Source organism: Protopterus annectens, chromosome 4.part0, assembly GCF_019279795.1.
Source record: "Protopterus annectens isolate FY-2018-M chromosome 4.part0, PAN1.0, whole genome shotgun sequence".
Taxonomy (NCBI): Eukaryota; Metazoa; Chordata; order Ceratodontiformes; family Protopteridae; genus Protopterus; species Protopterus annectens.
Genome location: NC_056733.1, coordinates 1,291,563,753 through 1,291,588,688, shown reverse-complemented (window position 1 = coordinate 1,291,588,688; position 24,936 = coordinate 1,291,563,753). Strand labels below are relative to the sequence as shown.

Here is a 24,936-nt window from a genome sequence, read left to right as displayed (position 1 = left end):
CCCTAATTACTTCTTCTGTACTTAATGGATTACCACCTATGTGGTAATTTGTGGGCACTTTGTTTTTGCCAAAGGGGATGACTATACACTTTTTGGCATTTAGCTTGAGGCCATGGCTCTGGCACCAGTTGTCTGTTTCTATGAGGCCCTTTTGGAGGATGCTTGTGTCGGCTGGAGAGTTGATTATGGTGCCCAGTTTGCAGTCATCTTCGAACTTGGTCAGCCACAGTCCTTCCGTGTTAGCCTGTACCTCCGAGAAATATATACTGAACAAGAAAGGTCCCAGGACTGAACCTTGTGGGATGCCACTTGTAACTGGTTTGGAGTCTGACATGGCTCCAGCAATTCTAACCATGTGGGTTCTGTCCTTGAGCCAGTTTGCAACCCATCTAGTGATATAGGGGTTTATATTTAAGCTGGTGAGCTTATCTATAATGCCCGAGTGGGGTATTGTATCGAAGGCTTTTGCGAGGTCCAGGTAGGCTGTGTGGACCACCTTCCCCTCATCAAAGGCCTTGGTGACTGTTTCAAAGAAATCAACCAGGTTTAAGAGGCAGGATCTGCCCTTAACAAAGCCGAACTGGGTAGGATCCAGTGTCTGTAGGTCCCCAATATCTTTATTTATGAGGTCCATGATGATCCTTTCCATAGCTTTGCAGACCAAGCTAGTCACGCTTATGGGGCGATAGTTTCCAGGATCCGATGAGGCACCACCTTTGTGGAGAGGGACCACTGTTGCTGTACGCCACTCTTTGGGTACATATCCTGTAGTAAGGCTGAGATTGAACAGTAGTTTTATGTTTGGGTTTAGCTCTTCTTGGAGTTCATGTAGGACGCAGCCCGGGACACTGTCTGGTCCCATTGATGCTGTGTTTTTTGCTTTGGAGGGGGCAGCTCTTACCTGAGCATCTGAGATGTCAGGGGCAGCACTCTGCTGGGATAGATATTTGCCCTTTGGTGGGGAGGGGAGAAGTTTGCTGAACCTGTCAGCTAGGATGTTGGCAATGTCTGTGGGTTCGGTGTATTTTTGTCATTTTGGACTAATTCTGAGCATATCTGGGAATTCCCACCCAGGTTCCTAACATAACTAAAGAAAGCCTTGTGATTATCCTTAGTGTCCTGTGCAATTTTTCTCTCGAAGCTGGCCTTAGACGATTTTATGAGTGCCCATAGTTTTTTGCTAATACTGATCAGAGATGCCTTCCTTTTTGGGATTTTGCTCTATCATGTAGTAGCTTCCTCCTTCTATTGTATAGTTTGTTTATGGCTGGGGTCCACCAGACAGGACGTCTGCCTTTGGAGGATTGGGTCTTGGTTTTATTTGGGATTGCATGATCCATGCATTCCTGAAGGTGTTCATAGAATGCGTTTATAAAGGATTCTGAGGTCTGGGCCATATTTTCCACAGGCCCGGGGGCTTTGAAGGATTCCACCTCGGTTTTGAGGAGTGTGAAATTTGCTTTAGAGAAGTTTTTCACTGTGGTTTTCAGGGCAGGGGGTGGAGTCGGGATGTGAATATCCAGTGAGATTAGTTTATGGTCTGATCATACCAGTGAGGGATACACTTCTGGTCTGGAGCATAGAGTCCCCATGTTGGTGATGATCAGGTCCAGTATGTTTTCCCCTCTTGTGGGAGTGGTAACAAGTTCATAGGTTCATAGGTTCATACTAGGCTATCTGCCCTGGGGCAATTATAAGCCTAGCCCGATTCCGTATGGCTTACGCCACCCCTTGATTTGAGTATACTGTGCTCTTTTTAGGTTTAGTTTACTGTGCCTATGTCTAATAGTGACACGGGAGTAATCCCTGGGACAAACCTACGATCCCCCATCCACCTATTGAGATTCTTCTTGAAGAGATTCAGTGAGGTGCTCTGCCTCACATGAACTGGAATTCTATTCCAGAGCGAAGGGAGCCTCTGGGTTATGAACCTGTCCCTCCAGCAAGTTCTATTTATTTCTGTGCTGAGGTTCAAGTCCCTCGAGCGTGTGGCTCTAAGGGATTTAGATTTACTGAGGTGGAGCATGTCCATTAATTCTGGATTTGACATAGCTTTGTATGTCAGGCATAGATCGCCTCGAAGTAGGCGGTATGCAACTGAGTAGAGCTTGAGTTTTTTTAACCGAGCAGCATATGGCATCTGTTTGAGACCCTTGATCCTCTTGGTGAGATACTTTCTAATTGCTGCAGGTGTCGGGTAAGGTACATCCCAAAAGGGGCATTGTATTCTATGATGGGCCTGATGAGGGATGAATAAAGGGGCACGATTACCTCTCTTGATCTAGATGTGAAACCCTTCGTGATGAGGTGGGCTATGTAGAAGGTTTTTCTAACCACTTTGGCAATGTGGTTTTCAAAGGAGAGATTGCTATCAACTTGGGTCCCCAGGTCCCTAATAACTTTCTCTGTACTTAATGGGTTTCCGCCTATGTGGTAATTTGTGGGCACATTGTTTTTGCCAAAGGGTATGACTATACATTTTTTGGCATTTAGCTTTAAACCATGGCGCTGGCACCAGTTATCTGTCTCTGTGAGACCTTTTTGAAGGATGTTTGTGTCAGCTGGAGAGTCGATTATGGCACCCAGTTTGCAGTCATATGTGAACTTGGTGAGCCATAGTCCTCCCACGTTTACCTGTACCTCGGAAAAGTATATACCAAACAAGAGTGGTCCCAGGACAGAACCCTGTGGGACGCCACTTGTGACCGGTTTCAAGTCTGACATGGCTCCAGCAACTCTCACTCTGTGGGTTCTGTCTTTGAGCCAGTTTGCAACCCATCTTGTGACATAGGGGTTTATATTTAAGCTGGATAGCTTATCTATGATGCCCGAGTGGGGAATTGTGTCAAATGCCTTTGCAAGGTCCAGATAGGCTGTGTGGACTACCTTCCATTCATCTATGGCTTTGGTGACTGTTTCGAAGAAGTCAACCAGGTTCAAAAGGCAGAATCTACCCTTGACAAAGCTGAACTGGGTAGGATCTAGTGTCTGTAGGTCCCCAATGTCTTTGTTTATGAGCTCCATGATGATCCTCTCCATAGCCTTGCAGACTAAGCTAGTCAGGCTTATGGGCGATAGTTTCAGGGTCGTAGAGGCTCCACCTTTGTGGAGTGGGACCACTGTTGCTGTACGCCATTCTGTGGGCACATATCCTGTAGTGAGGCTGAGATTGTATAGCTGTTTTATTTGAGGGGATTAGTTCCTCTTGGAGTTCATGTAGGATGCAACCTGGGACGCCATCTGGTCCCATGGAAGCAGTGTTTTTTGCTTTGGAGAGGGCAGCCTTCACCTGAGCATCAGAGATGTTTGGGAGGCAGCCCTCTGCTGGGATAGATACTTGCTCTTCTGGGGGGAGGGGGTGGAGAAGTTTGCACTGAACCTGTCTGCCAGGATACTGGCGATGTCTGTGGGTTCAGTGTATTTTTTGTCGTTTAGAATAAACTCAGAACAAGTCTGGGAGTTGCATCCCAGGTTCCTAACATAACTGAAAAAAGCCTTATGATTGTCTTTGGTGTCCTGTGCAATCTTTCTCTCGAAGCTGGCCTTGGAGGATTTTATGAGGGATCGTAATTTTTTGCTAGTACTGATCAGAGATGCCTTCCCTATTAGGGATTTTGCTCTATCATGTAGTAGCTTCCTCCTTCTGTTGTACAGTTAATTTATGGCAGGGGTCCACCAGACTGGACGCCTGCCTTTGGATGATTGGGTCTTGGTTTTGTTTGGGATGGCATGATCCATGCATTCCTGGAGATGTCTGTAGAATGCGTTTATATAGGATTCTGCAGTTTGGGCCGTAGTTTCCACTGGCCCTGGGGCCTTGAAGGATTCCACTTCGGTTTTGAGAAGTGAGAAGTTTGCTTTTGAGAAGTTTTTCACTGTGGTTTTCTGGGCCGGGGGTGGGATCGGGATGTGGACATCCAGTGAAATTAATTTATGGTCTGATCTTACCAATGAGGGATATACTTCTGGTGTGGAGCATAGAGTCCCCATGTTGGTAATGATCAGGTCTAGTATGTTGTCCCCTCTTGTGGGAGTGGTGACTAGTTGTTCCATAGCATTTGAGTTTATAATTTCCAGGAACCTTTGGGCTAAGGTGCTGGGGCTTGAGTAGTGCTCCCAGTCAATGTTAGGGTAGTTGAAGTCGCCCAATATAATGGTGTTCGGAGAGATCTTCATGTTCTCCAATGTTTTCAGGAAAGCCGAGTGGGATTCCTGACTTTGAGAGGGTGGTCTGTAGGATGCTATAAACTGAAAAGCAGTCTTGCCCACTGTTAGTTGCACATGGATGGTCTCTGTTACTTCATGCAATGCCACTAACCTGGAGGTGTGGATATCCTTAATAAATATGGAAACTCCCCCTCTTTCTGTGGTTCGGTCCGGGTTTTGGGGCCGAAAAGCATGATATGAGGTATAGCCTGGTAGTGCTGGGGTGCTCTCTGGAGCCTTGCACCAGGTTTCTGTCACTGCACAGATATCGATGTTCTCCATACTGAGGAGAGCTTCGAGTGCGTGCATCTTGAGGTTAAGACTTCTGGCGTTAAGCAGCATTACCCTTAGTTTCTTGTTCTTTGTGCTGTCTATGGGGGTGGGTTTGACTTTTGAGCCTTGCCTAAAAAGGCACTATGGGGTGGCAAGAGCCTTTTCCAATATCCGAAACCCAGTGGTGACAGGTGCAAGCCATCCCAACGAAGCAATGTGGCTTGTCGAGCATGTCATCCCAGGCTGACAGACACTGGATCCCCTTTGAATGACACCAAATTTTAGCCAATTGTTAAAATTGATCATTTTGTCTTTGTACTGTGGCATCATTCTAGGTGAGGGTAAGATGCTGCTCAAGGTCAGGATCATACCAGCCTGGGCTACATGATCAGAGAGCTCCTCTATGTCTCTTTTCATGTAGTCCAGGGAGGTATATCTCAGGTCATTCACACCAGCATGTACAATGACTGAGTCATATTTGTATTTGCTTTGGAGTGACCTGAGTGCTTGCGTTATGTGGCGGATCCTAGCATCCAACAGGCAGCTCACCGTGACCTTCTCTTTATTCAGCCTGGTGAGCGGGACATCAGTGTGTCTGACAATAGAGTCACCTATTACAAGAGTATCAGGTGTGTTATTCAGCCTTAAGGGCTGTGGCTGCTTTGCACACTGACTTTGTGGGCTATGTGTTGTGCATGTTTTGTTTTGATGTAGCATTTCCTTGGATGTCTGCTTTGGAGGTCTCTGTTGCTTAGGTAGATTTTTATTTAGAGCCTCCGAGTATGTTTTTGTGTATTTATGTGTTTGGTTTGCTGATGTGGTGGGACTATGTGATACTGGAATTGTGTTGTGTGAGGTTACCTTCTCCTCCTGACTGGTTACACCAGTTTTGAGATGAGAGAGCTCAGCCTCCAGTTTGGCTAAATAGTTGCATCTCTCACATATATTTGAACCTGTTTGGAGGAGGAGAGGGTTGTCCGTGTACATGAGACAGTTGTAACATTGCCTCAAAATTCCCAGATTCACCAGCTGGACTGGAGAGGAAACCATTGACTGACCTTTGGACATGCTAGAGTAATATAGGGAAACTGAATTTAAGACGGACCAATAGAGGACAGGGTAATCGTAGAGAGTATAAGAGTAAGTAGTGCTTATGGTTTAATAGTGCTAACTTGTAGGATTACTTAATTGGACCAGTGAAGGGCCTTAGAATAAGAATATGGTGTTTAAATTGAGAGATAGAGCAGTTCTAAGGGAAAAAGTGAAGAGCAGACTTTGTGGAGCCAGGAATAGTTTAAACCCAATTAGGTGGCGCTGCCCGCTTGTTGCACTATGCACAAAAATGTGCAAAACCGCACAAAAGAGGGTTTTAAGAGAGGAAGATGAAGGAGTTTGGAATTGACCCAAAATGGCCAATAAAACTACAGTTTCAAGTCAGTAACCACTCCCACAGGGGCAGGCAGGCTGCTCAATGTTTTTCACTGCCACTGATCAACAGAGAGACTTCCCTTTAGCCTAAGCAAAAAATGGCCTCCAAGAAACTTACAGTTTAAGAACAGCAAGCCTGTAACTGAACTTTTTTAAATCTCAGAAAAGTGGGAAAAAAGCAAGATTTTTTTTTTTTTTTTTTTTTTCAGAGATAGCAGAGGTTCACAAGTATCAACAAGTTATAACAGTGCAGTAAATGACCTCACACAAGAGTGCTAGGCCAAAGACAGATAAAATGCAAGTTTTGAGAAAAAAACAATTTTAAAAATAAGTGCAAACAGGAAATTCAGTAAACAGCTCTAGGTTGTGCTCTAAATACAGTTACTAATGCAGAAATCAAGTTTAACAAGCCAGAAAATGCTCAAAATAGGCGGCTATGCAGAAAAACTTAGCAAATAAACAGAGGAAAAATACTTAAAATCTCAAAAGTGGCTCCTTTCTTCTCTCAGCATTTTCTCCTCTTGGTGGGTGCTTCACCAACAGCCAACAAGCCTGAAAAGATGCCAAAACCACGAGGCAACCAGGTTTTAAGACAGGAAGATGAAGGAGTTTGGAATTGACCCAAAATGGCCAATAAAACTACAGTTTCAAGTCGGTAACCACTCCCACAGGGGCAGGCAGGCTGCTCAATGTTTTTCACTGCCACTGATCAACAGAGAGACTTCCCTTTAGCCCAGGCAAAAAATGGCCTCCAAGAAACTTACAAACAGTTCGAGAACAGCAAGCCTGTAACTGAACTTTTTTAAATCTCAGAAAAGTGGGAAAAAAACAAGATTTTTTTTGTTTTTTTTCAGAGATAGCAGAGGTTGACAAGTATCAACAAGTTATAACAGTGCAGTAAATGACCCCACACAAGAGTGCTAGGCCAAAGACAGATAAAATGCAAGTTTTGAGAAAAAAACGATTTTAAAAATAAGTGCAAACAGGAAATTCAGTAAACAGCTCTAGGTTGTGCTCTAAATACAGTTACTAATGCAGAAATCAAGTTTAACAAGCCAGAAAATGCTCAAAATAGGCGGCTATGCAGAAAAACTTAGCAAATAAACAGAGGAAAAATACTTAAAATCTCAAAAGTGGCTACTTTCTTCTCTCAGCGTTTTCTCCTCTTGGTGGGTGCTTCACCAACAGCCAACAAGCCTGAAAAGACGCCAAAACCACGTTCCATAGCATTTGAGTTTATAAATTCTAGGAACCTTTGGGCTAGGGTGTTGGAGCTAGAGTAATGCTCCCAGTCTATGTTTGGGTAGTTGAAGTCACCCAATATAATGGTGTTTGGAGAGACCTTCATATTTTCCAGTGTTCTCAGGAAGGCCGAGTGGGGTTCCTGGGTTTGGGAGGGTGGTCTGTAGCAGGCTATAATCTGGAAGGCAGTTTTACCCACTGTTAGTTGCACATGGATAGTCTCTGATGCTTTGTGCTGTGCCACCAACCTGGAGGTGTGGGTATCTTTGACGAATATTGATACTCCCCCTCCTTTTGTGGTTCGGTCCAAGTTTTGAGGCCGGAAAGCATGGTGTGAGGTATAACCTGGTAGTGCTGGGGTGCTCTCGGGAGCCTTGAACCAGGTTTCTGTTACTGCACAGATATCGATGTTCTCCATGCTAAGGAGAGTTTCGAGTGCGTGCATCTTGAGGTTTAGACTTCTGGCGTTGAGTAGCATTACTCTTAGTTTCTTATCCCTTGTGATACCTATGGAGGTGGGTTTGTCTTTTGAGCCTTGCCTAAAAAAGGCACTGTGGGGGTAGCAAGAGCAGAATAATACAGAAAAATATACTCAGCTCTATATATTTGCAGATAGTCTTATAAGGCTGTCTCTCAACACTTTAAATGCAGACTGCTACTATTAACAGCTCAAATTAAGGGAACCTTGAGTTAACAACACACAAGCAATAGAAACCAAAATGAGGGGTGGGGGTGGGGAAGAAAGTTTCAACAGAGATGTGAGGAATCAGAGTGCAAATTATAAAACCAAAAAAATATATACTGATCTCTGTATATTTGCAGAACACTAAGACAACATATATCTAAGCAGCAATTTAGCTCTATAATACAGAATAATACAGAAAAATATACTCAGCTCTATATATTTGCAGATAGTCTTGTAAGGCTGTCTCTCAACACTTTAAATGCAGACTGCTGCTATTAACAGCTCAAATTAAGGGAACCTTGAGTTAACAACACACAAGCAATAGAAACCAAAATGAGGGGTGGGGTGGGGAAGAAAGTTTCAACAGGGATGTGAGGAATCAGAGTGCAAATTATAAAACCAAAAAAATATATACTGATCTCTGTATATTTGCAGAACACTAAGACAACAGATATCTAAGCAACAATTTAGCTCTATAATACAGAATAATACAGAAAAATATACTCAGCTCTATATATTTGCAGATAGTCTTGTAAGGCTGTCTCCCAACACTTTAAATGCAGACTGCTGCTATTAACAGTTCAAATTAAGGGAACCTTGAGTTAACAACACACAAGCAATAGAAACCACAATGAGGGGGGTGGGGAAGAAAGTTTCAACAGAGATTTGAGGAATCAGAGTGCAAATTATAAAACCAAAAAATATATACTGATCTCTGTATATTTACAGAACATTAAGACAACAGATATCTAAGCAGCAATTTAGCTCTATAATACAGAATAATACAGAAAAATATACTCAGCTCTATATATTTGCAGATAGTCTTGTAAGGCTGTCTCTCAACACTTTAAATGCAGACTGCTGCTATTAACAGATCAAATTAAGGGAACCTTGAGTTAACAACACACAAGCAATAGAAACCAAAATGAGGGGTGGGGTGGGGAAGAAAGTTTCAACAGAGATGTGAGGAATCAGAGTGCAAATTATAAAACCCAAAAAATATATACTGATCTCTGTATATTTGCAGAACACTAAGACAACAGATATCTAAGCAACAATTTAGCTCTATAATACAGAATAATACAGAAAAATATACTCAGCTCTATATATTTGCAGATAGTCTTGTAAGGCTGTCTCCCAACACTTTAAATGCAGACTGCTGCTATTAACAGTTCAAATTAAGGGAACCTTGAGTTAACAACACACAAGCAATAGAAACCAAAATGAGGGGTGTGGGGAAGAAAGTTTCAACAGAGATGTGAGGAATCAGAGTGCAAATTATAAAACCAAAAAAATATATACTGATCTCTGTATATTTGCAGAACACTAAGACAACAGATATCTAAGCAACAATTTAGCTCTATAATACAGAATAATACAAAAAAATATACTCAGCTCTATATATTTGCAGATAGTCTTGTAAGGCTGTCTCTCAACACTTTTGGATATGTAATTTATATAGAAGAGTATACGTATAAAGAGTTACGAGGAAGGTACAGATAACAAGATCATATCAATTTCATTGTCTGAGACAAGAATAATAGCTTGTAGGTTCAGAAACTGACCCACCCTATTATGACTACAGTGGAGTTTGAAAGTTGTCCAGTGAGACTAGAGAAAAACTATAATCTATAGCCAAAATGGTTGCTGTCAGTAGGGCTGCAGCATAAATCCCATGCTTCTGTAGAATAATTCAAGCTTTGCTGGCAGGTGTCTCTGCAGTGATGAGTGTTCTGTGTGGCCTTCCTTATGTAGCTATGTGATTGCTGTACAGCACTGTTATTCCTACATCTGTTTTTCCATTTGTCCAACTGCATAGCTTGCATTTTTTTCTTTTTTTGCAGAAGTGCTAATTCTTTTTCTTAAAAGCAAAAATTAATTTAAGTATTTTAATCCTGGGCATTTAAGTTGCAGACATTGAGTCTTTTAATTTGTAATTTTTATCAGACATGGAGCTACTGAAAGCCACCCATGCCCACACAACACCACTGTTTTATTCCTTGACATTCTAAATAAATCCATAGTTTAATGTTGTGCTTTAATTATTAAGGTCTGGTTTTCTTATTCCTGTTCTATATTTTATTGCTGTACAGACCCTATCACCCACTCCAAACATCCACAATCACACATACATATAAAATCAAAAAATGCTTGTCATACTGAATTACAGATCAGGAAGTAATACATCACTTATCATGGATAAGTGATCTTGCGCATAGAATAATGATAGGACAACGTACGCCAATGTACGGTTGGAATTCTCTTTTACTATCTATTCATTAGCCTTATAATGTAAAAGACATTGACATGATATCACCCTCCCCCCAAAAATTACCATCCCTTTGCACATGTGAAGTGTTATTAACTTCTAGGCGGCAATGTACATTGTCTCTAGAAAATGGGTACTAGTACCTAAACTAAAACTAAGTAATCTGTAATCTTACATAGAATTAAGCCAGTAATAAATTCCTGCTTGGCTTATCTTGAGTAATAATATATCAAGCAATATACGGATAATTTTAACAACGTTCTAGGGGGGTACACTTCAACCAGTGACTTTGAAAATGACTGATTTACTGACTAGACAGCTGCAATGTTTCTTTCAACTTACAAATGCCCTCAAAGAGATAAGTATGTCCTAAATGTATGATATGCATAAAAGTTAAACAGAAAAGCCTGCTAACTTAATTATGGGGATATCAGCTGATGGTTGTTAGAAAAACTATCTAGATACGGGGCAGGGGGTGGAGGGTGGAAACATTTTACAAGTGGATATACTGCTTTGCACTGTGACAAAAGCTATTTTAATCAGTACAAACAATAACACTGCAGTTTACTAATTTGACTATGGTGCCATACCTATCAGCTGCCTCCGATTTTGTAGAATGCTCCTGATTTTGACTGCTATTTTTCCCTTTTGGTCCAGTCAAAATTGATGTTAGTGTGGGGAACAAGAGGACTGGTAGGCCTGGCTCTGGATGTAATCACTGAGGATTACAGTCAGTTAATTATGGCAGACATTAACGTTTCATACTTCTTACTGTTCAGAAAATGCACATTGATGCAAAATATATCATTCCATTAACTTTTAAGTGAATTCTTGCAATATTAGCAAAAAGAATAAGTGAATTCTTGCAATATTAACAAAAAGAACTGTCCTCAGTTTTGGGCCTTTGTCATTCCATTATTGTTAGCTTTGTCTCTGAGACTTGAGCAAAGACGTTGAGAGGTATGCATGGTGCAGTGAATTACTGGCAAACTGTGAAACCCTGTCAATCAAATTAGTGTTAAGCAAAGTTCTTGTTTTACTTTTAACCCATTCACTTGTCTTCATTTCTGCTGTATCCCCACCAGACCAAAATGGATCCCGAGGGTGTCCTGGGGAGGGTGCTGTCTTATATCTGCCAAGGTGTTTTCACTTTCCCCTTCCTCCCTTGATCACATCGTTTGCATTCTGGGGCAGGTATGTAATGGGAGCTTGGAATGTCTTGCACTGCCTCTACAGAAACTAAGGCTTCCTCCCACCTTACCCCCTCTTAAACTACACCCACCACTATACAAACCCTAGTAGCCACTAGGGACATTGTGGTGAAAACCCACATAGCTGCCTTCCACCCTGGGATGGGTACACTCTATTCCTTCCTACCACTCCAATAAATCTTGAGCTTTTAATCTAAACCAGATCTCCCAAGCCATAGTCAGGGCTGTATCCTTTTATGCCAACAAGAGGGGCTTTTGTCTTGATGACTTACGACTTAGTGCATGAGCTGTTAAGTTGCTTGTTAAAATACTTTCTTTTACATGTAACATATTTTAGAGCCTTGACCTAGCTACTATTTTTTTCTCTGCAGTCATACTTTTCAGACAATCCAATAAAAGACTGTCTTGTTTCAGCTGGACCTCTGCCATCAGCAAAAATACAATAAATAATAATGAATACACTATACAGATGACTCTGTCACAGTCTGATATGTTTCTTTCCAAAAGATGTAAGTGTATGGGAGACTTCTACCACACAGTGTTGTAGCACTTCTTAAGTCCAAAGGTAACATTTATGATTTTTAGTGAAAATAAGATTCAAGTAAAAGTCAGGAAATTATGAGATTCTTTATAAGGAATATACTAAACAATAGCTTAAAATAGATATGTATTAGATGACAGGCATAGTAGGATAAAGCATCAGTGAAGTATTATAAATTTATAGTAATATACATACATGCATATGGACATATCAAAATATATGTTGTATGAGAGAATTCTTGGCATTTGCTTAACTTAGGCACATCAAATGTCAAAATACAAGCTTTGCACTTACATCAGGAGAACATTCCTCATTTTCCTTGGAGAGTGGGGCACATCTGGCCAGGTCAAGGAGATTTCGCTTGTAACAACACCCACTTTTACACTGGATACCTTCAATGCACAACTCTCCATTTTCCTTAAAAAATAGACAAAAAGAAGTCTTTTGTGAATACAATTGTACACAGTGGTAAATATGATGAATATTTAGTTGCATGTACCTGAACATACAAAGATGATGCAGCAAAGATCAGACTCTTCAAAAGCCATAACTTATAGCTGCACGGGTCTTTTTCTCCTTACCACATCAGTTCCTTCCTCTGTCCCAAATAACTTTGAATAATACTTTTGCATCAGTAAATAGATTTCAAGACTATACAGCCCCCTCTGTGAAGTAATATTTTCAGTAGCCATTTGAAATGTTGGAACCATCTAGATTGAGTCTAAATAGCTGAAAAATTAATTTATATATACTGAGTCTGAGATGGTCATTTCTGGTATTCATTTACTGGTGGCCTCAGAGTTGGTGTATATAAGTTTGTGGGGGGTTGGGGTTTTTCAAAGAAAAAAATTAAAGGAGAAAAGAGATCTTTGAGATTCGCTCTTTTCCTGAGTTTTTGGTCTTTTATTGGCTTATTGGCACTCGGCATTTCGAGTGCCGACATTTCAGTAGGGAAACAATATTTTCAAATATCTCTATTGAACCATCTTCCTTCAAGTTGCCACTTGTCACTTGCATCTGTTCCCTAACCCATCCTTCCCTTTAAACTCTTTCTTTGACATTTGCTCCCAAACAGTTCAGTTTGTACACAGATTATATCCCTCTTTTCTTTTCAATTTCTCAGTACACCCAAGCCCAGATCTCTGTCTTTCTTTGTAATTGCAGCCCCTTGACACCTTATACATTCTCTTAATTTTGAGCTGCACGTTTTCTGCCACACTAAGTTCTATTGTTCTTGTGTCCTCCAAAAGTGGACACATTGTTCTTGTGTCCCCCAGACGGGATACACCATTGCTGATGTAGCAATCTTAGTGCTCTGTACAATGAAAGGTTTGCTTAGTAAATTTTGAATTCACTTTTGTATTATGAAAACTGTCATATGATTGACCTTCACCTCTACTCTTTCATATTACATAGTGTGTGTGTGATGTCCTTGTGGCAACCAGTGCCACTAAATGTGAAGTAGATGCTGTTAACCAGTCTGTTTTAAAGAATGATCAACAAAGCACAACCTTGACACTAAGAGCCTAGAGGGATTGCGTGCTACTGTCCTGGGTATGGGTCCCCAACCTGCACAGCCATATTAGACTGCACACTGTTCTCTTACAGAGCTACACCACTGTCTCCATGAAACAATGTCTCCCAGTATCTCTCTATCCACAGTAAATGCTTTTCACTCAAAGTATTATTTTTCACATTCACACATATTCACACAATTTCCAAGGAAGGCTGTTGAATCATCCAATTCTATACAGCTTTCTTCCTGGGCCTGGTAGTACTGCCACCACTCTGAAGAAAGTCAGAGATTTCCAGTTACTGGTATGCTCTGATTGTGCCAGTTGATATCTCTTTTACAGGTAGTTGGCTGAAGCAGTTTCAAAGGTGTGGCCCTTACAGTGTGTTATTTCTCTGTGTAAATGGTTACCCTTTTCTCAGTTAAGCAATAGTGCATAAATACTGTTGTAATAAATAAATACTAGCTACAATAGCTTAAAGATAATTAAAATGGGTTTTACTTAAAAAATAAAGAAAATAGCATGGATACCAAACAAACTATACATAGGTTGGCACACAAAGAAGATTAAAGTAAAGTACAATAAACAGAGATAGAATGCATACAGTAAAATCTAACTCCGGCTATCTTAAGTCCTAGCTAGGTGCACAAGGAGCACTGTACCTTAAAATGACTAGCTAATTTCCACAGATAGGATATTCTCACAGCAACTTCACACTAGTCCCTCAGCATTTCATTAAGTCACAATTATATAGCCTTGTGTGACTTCATTGTTACTATGGAGACTGGTCATAAACCACCTAGCCCCATACCTATCACAACAGTAAGAGTTTGTCCCAATACCTTCATATCTTTCTATTTACTTGTATCCCAAATGAGTCTTAAAAAAATTCAGTGAGCATTGCACTCCATTGCTGTTTCATCCTCATCTGTTATGTCAGGAGAAGGTGCCATCCTGTCTGTGATCTAGCCCCTCACACTGTCCTTTAACATCTGGACAAACAAAACGGTTTGCTAGGTAACATCTACATTGCAAATCAACATGTCAGAGACTGAAGAGAAAAAACAACATACAAAGATAAATACATCTGTTTATTTCAGCCTAGCATAGGCACATTTCACAAGCATTCACATTCAGCCTGGCATCACGTCTGGCTTTAGTGTGATTCAGCTTAGTGGCAATTATTATTCATCAGATTATTTTCCTCTTCTCCTTTGCTTATAGTCAGACCAACAACACTAAATGTTTTCAGTCATATATTTTCTCTAAAGAACAAGGCTTTACCAGTTTCATCATTAATGTACAGCTAGAATTCATGAAGTTTAATCATACCCTGACTTAGGTTATTTATACCCATCATGGTATAAAAACCCCGTAAGCCTTGGAGAAGTTAAGTTGAGACAGACCACCACAGTTCTCTCTAGAGACCAGATCTCCATTAATGGCCACCACATTAGAGTTTACATTACTGACATACAAGCTGATCTCATACTGAAAGACCAGTGGAGTACTAGACATAAACGTAGTAACCAAGACTGGTATAAATGCTAAACCTTATGGCACTCTACTGCTTACTGAATTTTTTTTCCTCGTAGTTTCTTATTTGATTATTTTCAGAATAACCCAGAAGCAGACCTGTCTACTGTCCCTATTTTGGAGGAACATACCCATTTTCAGGCCTGATTTATCCCTGCACGTGCCGTAAGTATTTCTGATGTCCCTATTTTTAGGTTTAATTTGCCCTTTCACACAATTTTCAGAATCCCCCTCATTAAATGTGGTTTTTGAAGCTGTCTACAGAAAAATATGCTACATGGCTAACATGCTGGTTTCAACAATAATTTAAAGCAAGAAGACACACATCTTACATCTCCATTTTTAAAGTGCAAAAAATAAATGACCTTTTGTGCAAGAATTTTGCAGTACATTTGATTACAATCTACAGATTTTACACCTTCTTTTTGAAAAATGTGTTTTTATTTTTCCATCATTTTTTATCACTCTCTATTTTTAAACATGTTTCTGAGTAATAGTCCACATTTCCACTGGAAATAGGAAGAGCTATGTGTTTGTTATTCAATTTTATGTTAATTAGATGTCCAGACTTTTAGCTGGATGCACCGACTTTTCAAGGGCTTTTGTACCTATTTTCAATGTCTTAAGGTTGTGAGGTATGGAAACAGTGTATAGCTAAATACATTGACTTCCTTTTTGCAGTAGTACAAAGCTTCAGTCTAAGTCATCTTTCTGGGCCACACTCTAAACACTCTCATTTCCCTCCTCACCACTTGTGATGCACATTATTAAAGGGGTCTATCTGAACTCCAGATACACTTGACTATATTCACAGCAAGGATCCTTCTGCATAAAGCCATGCTTTGACCCACAGACAAGAGATAGAGAATTCAGAAACACAGCAGTCTGCATCACAGCATTTTGGCTTCCACTGCAATAGCTTGAATTGCATCTCCTCAAACCACTTTTCCCACATTAGAGGAACTGGTGAGATGTTGAGGGCTGGGAGTGTGGGTCAGTAACCACTGTTGGCTTGTTTCACACCCATTGGGGGGTGGAGGCCATGTGATTTCAGCACTCTAATCTGTTTCTTTGAGCTCAGCACTTGTTCAGAACTCATTGTAAGCACTAAATAAGCTACAAATTACTACAGCACTCAACTTTCCTCACTTGTCTAGAGGAAAACAAATGTTAGTACTTAATAAATAAGCACCTATCCAGGCATGTCTAAGGGTCAGCTCCTGGTGTATTCTCCAGTCTACCTGATGCATCTGGGCATCTTGGGGTAATGCAGCAATTGCCTCATGTACGCAGACAACACTCTCCTCCTAACACCCAACACTACAACCTGTGAGAGATGCACTTATATAGCCAAACTGGAAGCAAAGCTCTCTTCACCCAAGACTGGAATAGACAGTCAATAGGAGAAGGTCAACACTTGCACCACACTAAACTCATCAATCACATAGTCCCTCAAAACCTACACCACCAAATCACACACATAGAAACACAAAACACATACCTACATTCGCGGAGGCACTCAAAAAAAATCTACCCAAGCAACAGGGACCTCCAAAGCAGAAATGCAAGCAACCTCCACCCCCCCCCAACACAACCCAAATGACACATAGCCCACAGACTCAGTGTGCCACTCAACCACAGCCCATAAGGCATAACAACGTACCCAACACTCTAGTCATAGGTGACTCTATAGTCAGGCACACTGATGTTCCACTCACCAGGATAAACAAGGAGAAAGTTACTGTCAGCTGCCTGTCAGGTGCCAGGATCTGCCACATAACACATGCACTCAGGTCACTCCACAACAAGTACAAATATGACTCTGTCATTGTCCATATTGGTGTGAATGACCTGAGATGTACCTCCCTGGACTACATGAAAAGAGACATGGAGGAGCTGTCTAATCTTATAGCCCAGGCAGGTATGACCCTAGCCTTGAGTGGCATCCTGCCATCACCCAGAATGACACCACAGTACAAGGACAAAATGATTGACTTCAACAATTGGCTAAGCTTCTGGTGTCATTCTAAGGGGATACAGTATCTGTCTGCCTGGGATGACTTGATCAACAAACCACGATGCTTTGCCAGAGATGGGCTGCACCTGTCGCCCTTGGGATTCCGGATACTGACTAAGGCACTTGCCACCCCTATAGTGCCTTTTTTAGGCAAGATTCAAATGACAAATTCACCACCGTAACAGGTACAAGCAAGCAAAATCTGAGGGTAATGCTACTTAATGCTAGAAGTCTAAACCTCAAAATGCACTCACTTGAGGCACTCCTTAAAATGGAGAACATCAACATCTGTGCAGTGACAGAGACCTGATTCAAGGCTCCAGAGAGCACCCCTGCATTACCAGGCTATAATTCATACCACACGTTTCGGCCACCTAACCTGGACCGAAGCACTAAAGGCTGAGGCGTGTCCATATTCATTAAGGATATCCTCACCTCCAGGCTAGTTGGTCAGCATAATGCATTTGAGATTATTCAAGTGTAACTAACTCCGGGCAAGACCGCAATCCAAATTATAGCTTGCTACAGATCCCCCACCGTGCCCCAGGATTCCCACTCCTCATTTCTTGATACACTGGAAAATATTAGGGTACAGCCTAACACCCTAATAATGGGCGAGTTCAACTACCCCACCATTAACTGGGAAAACTACTCATGTACCAACTCTTGTGCTCAACATTTTCTGGAATTCATAAATTCCAATGCCTTGGATCAACTTATCCACACCCCCACCAGGGGCAGCAATATACTATACCTGGTCATTACCAACATGGGCAACTGGTGTTCCACATCAGAGGTCAATTCCTTGTTGGTCAGATCCAACCACAAGCAAATCACCCTAGACATCCACATCCCACCACCACCCCCCATTAGGGAAACCACAGTAAAAAAGTTCTCCAAAGCCAACTTCATGCTTCTTAAGACAGAAGTGGCAAACTTTACGACACCCATGCTGACGGATAATAGAGGTATGACTGCTGAATCCTATACAATTGCACTTTATAAGCACTTACACGAGTGCATGGATCGTGCAATCCCTAACAGAACCAAGATGCTATCCTCCAAAAAAAGGAAGCCAATCTGGTAGTCCCCTGCCATAAACAAACTCTACAACAGAAGAAAGAAACTGTTGGAGAAAAGAGTAAAATCCCATGATTGGAGGAACTCCGTGGTCAGCCGCAGTAAGAAGCTGAAATCCCTCATAAAATCCTCCAAAGCTAGTTATGAAAACAAAAGTTCCACTGATTCTAAAGACAACCACAAAGCATTCTATAGCTATGTCAAGAATCTCAATGGCAACACTCAGATCTGCTCTGAGTTACAGCACAATAGCACTAAATATACAGAACCAACTGATATTGCCAACATCCTGGCAGATAGGTTCAGTGCTAACTTTACCCCTCTCTCATCCCCTAAAGGGCCCATCTCTATACCAGAAGAATGCAAAGTTCCTGTAATCACAGCTGCACAGGTAAAAACACACTCTCCAAAGCCATGAACAACACATCCATGGGACCTGACAACATTTCAGGCTGCGTTCTACATGAACTACAGAATGAACTGGCACCCCACCTAAGTACCATGTTCAATCATAGCCTCACCTCAGGCTTTGTGCCCACTGAATGTTGCACAGCAACGGTTATCCCACTCCACAAAGAGGGAGCCACCAGAGACCCCGGGAACTACCGCCCCATTAGCCTGACAAGCCTGGTCTGCAAGGCTATGCAACGTATCAACGTATCATCATGGAACTTGTAAAGAATGACACTGGTAATCTCCAAACTCTGGACTCTGCCCAGTTCAGGTTTGTAAAAGGCAGATCATGTCTCCTAAACCTGATAGACTTCTTTGAAGCGGTCACCAAAGCCGTAGATGAGGGTAAGGAGGTTCGCACAGCCTGTCTAGATCTCGCCAAGGCTTTTGACACCATCCTCCACTCTGGAATTATAGATAAACTCACTAAACTAGTTATAAATCCCTATGTCACAAGATGGGTTGCCAACTGGCTCACTGACAGAACCCAAACTGTGAAAGTAGCAGACTCTAAATCCAACTTCAGACCAGTGACAAGTGGAGTACCACAGGGTTCAGTCCTAGGTCCTCTCCTGTTTGGTATCTACTTTTCTGAAGTACGGGCTAACACAGAAAGTCTTTGGCTAACAAAGTTCGCAGATGACTGCAAACTAGGAGCCATAATCAAAACTCTTAAAGATGTGGACATCCTACAAAAGGGCTTCACTGAGACAGATTCCTGGTGTCAAAGCCATGGCTTCAAGCTCAATGCCAAAAAGTGCATTGTCATCCCTTTTGGTAAAAACTCTGTACCCATGAACTACCACATAGGCGGTAGTCTACCTAGCACCAAAAGTGTGATAAGAGACCTTGGGACACAGGTGGACAGTAGTCTCTCCTTTGATAATCACATTGCCACAGTAGTCAGGAAATACTTCCACGTGGCATACCTCATCACAAAAGGTTTCTCATCCAGGAAAAAAGAGGTCATTGTTCCCCTCTACTCATCACTCATTAGACCCATTATAGAGTACAATGCCCCTTTTGGTATGTACTTCACAAGACATCTACAACAACTGGAAAGGCCACAGAAATACCTCACAAAAAGGATTATCAGCCTCAAACAGATGCCCTACGTAGACCGACTCTAAAAACTCCAGATTTACTCTGTCGCATATCGCATACTCAGAGGCGATCTCTGCCTAACATGCAAAGCTATGTCAAACCAAGAGCTGTTGGAAATACCCCACTTAAAGAAATCCCAATCCCTCCGAGCTACACACTCAAGGGACCTAAACCTTGTCACCACAATAAAATAGAACATGCTGGAGGGATAGATTCCTGTCCCAGAGACTTCCCATACTCTGGAACAAACTACCTATCTATATCAAACAAAGCTCCTCATTAGCACTCTTCAAGAAAAATCTTGATGACTGGATGGGAGATAAGAAATTCACCCCGGGGATCACTTCTGTGGCTCTGCTTGACAGGGGCACAGGAAAATAATTTTCTTGGGTGGCAAAAGCCAGGGTACCGTTTGGCTAGGCTTATATAGGCCCTAGGGCTAATATCCTAGTACCTACCTATGAACCTATGAACCTATGCACCATTGGCCACAACTGTCAGTAGCAGGTACAAGGTCAAGTGGCTAAGGATGCCTGCTCTGTCAGAGTGCCTGCAGCCATGCAGATGGAGCTCCTCCCTAGGCAGTGGGTTCCAGTAAATTAATCAGTTATCACAGAGGGAGATAAGAAGGGAAGGAGAGGACCTTCACATGAGCAAGGGCTTGCTTGGTGCTTGTTTCACAACTCTGAAGGAGAAGGAATATGCTAATAGGGTTTTTGCTCCAGAGAGGGAATGAATGAGCCATAGTGCTCTTGTTGTAACTGGGGAAAGAATGGACAAGATATTATCTTGGAAGAAGAATGAATGTAATATTAGGGTGCTGGGTTGTGGGAGACATAAAGCCAAGGTAGTGAAGGCTTAGTAAAAAACATTTTCTCTGGCCTACTTTCTTGAAACTATTGTCTAAAGTACACATAACACTAAACTCATGTACTTAAAAGGGAACAGTCTCTCGCCACCCACAAAGTCAAACAAGAAATTTTCAGAAGGATCCCCTGAATCCCTCCACCACCACCTTTAGTTTACTATTTTCACTTTAAGTTTGGCCTGACTCTGAGAAAGATTATACAACAGGTTAACTGGATAAACAAAGAAAAACTGCATTGCTCTTCAATCAATCAGTCTGACCAAAGAGAAATAATATAGACTATTGTTCTGCAAATCTCATCTCTACAGCAAGTAGTGATCAAGCTTGTACAAGAAAAAGTAACACTAACAACCCAAGCTGGATGGGAAACCATATTTTTTCCACGCCCAACCTTGAAATGAAAGTGAGATTAGCCCAAGTGCAATAAGCTGGATCATTTCAGCAAATGTCTCTGTGCAGGATAACTGCCATAACAGAGCTGTGTTACTGTGTAATTGCATCACTGCGTGGATGGGTAAACCAAGATACAAAACTGGATGTTTTTGAATGATCCAGAGAGTGGAGCTACTTCTCACTAACATGCACTCTCCTAAAGTACCTTGCGGATCAGTACACTCTCATCTGCAGTAATAGCATTGCTATTTGTATGAAAGTCTAGAGCTCTGGACTCTGGTATGCAAACACATCACTATGTCATAGGCTTAGTGACCAATCAGTTCTCCTGAATTTCCATAACTCACTATGTCAGAGAGAGAGTGTAACCAATTAGGCCTCCCGAATTCCTATAACAACAACATAACGTCATTGTATCACACTGTGGGATTATATTGTAAAATACTATTTCAGTGAAGAAGGAGGTGAAGACAAGTGCAAAACACCTGAAGTGTGATATTTCAGAATAAAGCAAACCTCAAGGATATTTGTCCAAGTATGTCCTAAACTTATTGTGTAAAAAGAAAAGAAAAGTGATGCAGTGATTTATTTTAAACTGCTGTATTATTAAATGATACCAACACTGCCATGAAATATGGAAGACCAATTATTCTAAAAGATTTTTTTTGTACAGTGCATAATAAAAGCTACAAGATAAGCACTGAATTGCTGACCCATAATCCTGACTAGCTTGATATGCAAAGCTATGGAGAGAATAATCATGGATATGCTAAATGATGATATTAGTACCATACAAACATTGGACCCAAGTCAGTTTGGATTTGTCAAGGCCAGTTCTCACCTAATCAGCCTGGTCAACTTCTTCAGATGAGGGTAAAGTGGTGCATACTGCCTACCTCGACCCGACCAAGGCATTTGACACAATACCCCTCTTGGGCATTTTAGAAATGCACACTAAGTTAGGTATAAACTCTTACATCACCTGATGGATAGTCAGCTGGCTTACAGATAGGACTCAATATGTTAGAATAGGGGATTCTGCCTTCACAAAAAGGCCAGCTACTAGTGGGGTGCTTCAGGCATCACTAGTAGGGCCATTTCTGTTTGGCATCTACTTCTCTGTGGTCAAGGCTAAAGTCAAGGGCCTCTGTCTGACCAGTTTCACAGATAATTGCAAATTAGGTGTAGTCATTAAATTCCCCCAATTCACAAATATCCTCCAAGAAATTCTGATGCAGACTAATGGCTGGTGCCAGAGCCATGTACTAAAACTCAGTGCCAAAATGTGCATCATAGTATCTTTTGGAAAGATGGGCACCTCAGCAAACTACTTCATTGACAACGCACCCCTAAGAGTAGTCTCTACCGTCAGTCAGGGATTTGAGAATGCAGATAGACAGTGATTTGGACAGAGAGAGGAAGCTAGCAAATGTTCGGCCACCCATGTCGAAGCATATATACTGCCACAAAATCCTTGGGAACAATTACTTATGAAATGTTATTAGATAGCATTGCTAAGGTTAAAAAGGCCTTTGGGCTGATATCCTTATATGCTACTATGATACTATGAAAATTATCCGAAGCTTCCTGAATCCTGTCAACTATCACTTATTTCCTAATGATGTTTGTTAGGATGAATACATTTGTGTCATGTTTGAGCTACAGTGGACAATTTTAAGGTTTTGATCAAACCGTTTGCCTGAATGTACCATAAAAGTTCAATTGCACCACTGCTGGTAGACTGACTAATTAGCGCACAGATGGTATCTTTGGAAGACAAAAGTAATAGCATGTACTCCTACTCCTGCCATCTTCCAACACTGTCTTTATTCTTGAGGAAGAATACATTGGTTATTGTTGGGACATGAATGTGCATTACTCCTCATTACTACAGTAGAATGTGTCTACCGCTGTATAATACATGTTTAAGGGTGAGCATATCATAAATACTCCCTCAGCGCACACAACCTCACATATGAGTAAGCAGCAGCACAGGCACATGAGCACACACACACACACACACACACACACACACACACACACACACACACACACACACACACACACACACACACACACACACACACACACGTGCATGTATATAAATGGATATACAAAAGCCTGCAGAAACACAACACATGCTTTTTAAATAAACATACATGAGCACACATTTACTTGGCTTTCACTTATTATAAGGAGGGGATGTGTACTTCTCTGCTATACATCCATCACTAAATCTGTCACCAAGCAGTTAACATTTTTTATGTCTTGCAGTAAGATAAAACAGGCTAAAGAAAGGAAATTAACTGCTCAATGGAAATAAGAGGAAACTTTTTTAAGACAGAAAATAGCATGTTTAATTAACCTTCTTAAGAAGTTTGTAAGGCAAAAAAACAGCAAAATTATTTAGAAATCCACGGACAGCAACTTTGGTATGGAGATTAACTAGAGTATGAAGCTTAACCACTAGGTAAAGATGTTTTCTGGTGGTTTATTACAAAAATAGAATGTTTCTAAAATTTGTTCCTAACCAGAGGTTTGAATCGCTAAATTCTATTAAATTCCTTGTAACTTTCCACTTTGTCCTGATGTACACGGTTGTTTGCATGCTAATGCCTTTATTTAACATTTTCTGTACGTTTTAAGCATGCCCAGTTCAAAGAAATGAATATTTAATTAAACTGGCACAGTAAAACAAAGTCTTCTTGAAAACAAGGATCATTTCACGAGAGGACATTTTACTGGAATCCTTGAATTAGCTAGATACTGGATACTTCAGTGCCGCTAGATATTTTAGTATTGTAACAATTCGTAATGGTAGACTGCTTCTTGTAGCACAAGAGATAAATCAAACTAGTCATGCTGAGGTGATTTTAAAGGAAGAAGTATATGCTTAAAAAGGCATCTAATGAAACTCATTTAGAATATTTCTGAAGCTGGGGCACAACAAAGCTGTATTTTTAAATGTGTGCAAGTCAGGCACTAAAGCTGCTCAAAGCAAAGAACGTTTTACGAAAGCAGATGATTCTTACCAGATTAATGAATTTGGAGTCGTCTGGTTCAGGTTCCTCCTTGGGTAAGGCGATACCTTGTGCAACATAAAAGAGAAAACACAAGCACAGAATGCTAGTGGACTTCATGTTGTCAGTGAGTTCTGAGAATGCAAACACTACTAGGATCTGCCTGTTTTATATCCTTTCCATGATCACATCTATCTGATTATCTCTGCAAAATTCTGATAATTATAATTGCCCTCTTTATAGATAAGAAAAAATGATAGTGTAAAGTTCACAGTACAGGCCTTTCTGCTGATGTTTCCATTACTAGCGTAAAATACCAGGCCTATTAAATGATCCAAGATGGATTTTTAAAGTTATATTACAGGAATACTGCTGTGGTATTAGGCATACCTCTCAACCTCTTAGAGCAAGAAATCTGGACAAAGCCATCAACAAAAGTGGGATAAAGGCCCAAAAATAGGGACAATTTTTAAATACTGCTCTTACAAACTTAGAAAGTTGATAGAATAACAGGTTTTACATTGGCAAGAATTTTCAGGAGTATGAAGTTTGAAACCTAAATATTTGTCATTATTTTTTAACTTTGGTCTTTAATGATTCACTAATTTGCCAGAAAACCACAATTTCACATAAAACAGACCAAAAATATGAAAGGAAAATCTGGACATTCTGCAAAAATCTGTACAATTGAGAGGTACGTTAGCTCAAGGCTGTATCTGGTGACAGTTACTATGAAATCAGCATCAAAAACCATTTGCATCAGGACATAGTTCATATATGATGGCCATTCATCCCCTATTGATATTTAAGTATTGAAAAAGCATGTAAGCAATATATGATAAAAAATACTGCAATATTTGCTTTTTTCTTACTTTCCCCAGTGCCTAGTGACTCTTGAACCATAGCCACTGTTGATGTATTGTCCCTCATTCCCTTTAATGATGGCAAGAGCACAGGTGCATCATGACTATCATCCAGGCAGCCAACAGGTGAATTTTAATTTTAAGCCCTATGACTACTTGCAAATGCTTCACATAGCTCAAGTGCTGGGCATACAGTTGGAGAGTAAGTGGGCTTTGTAACCTGCTTATGTGAC

General features: G+C 41.0%; 1 protein-coding gene across 1 annotated transcript in view; it reads right to left on the bottom strand.

Moving 5' to 3' along the window:
• The window catches only part of LOC122799839 (colipase-like), a 44,465-nt gene extending 20,295 nt beyond the window's left edge, over positions 1-24,170 (bottom strand). The window contains exons 1-2 of the mRNA XM_044069167.1: positions 23,853-24,170; positions 12,150-12,272 (exon numbers count right to left, since the gene is read on the bottom strand). Coding sequence (XP_043925102.1) covers positions 12,150-12,272; positions 23,853-23,960 — 231 coding nt within the window. The 5' untranslated portion in view covers positions 23,961-24,170. The remainder of the gene's footprint in view (positions 1-12,149; positions 12,273-23,852) is intronic.
• Positions 24,171-24,936: the final 766 nt, after the last annotated feature.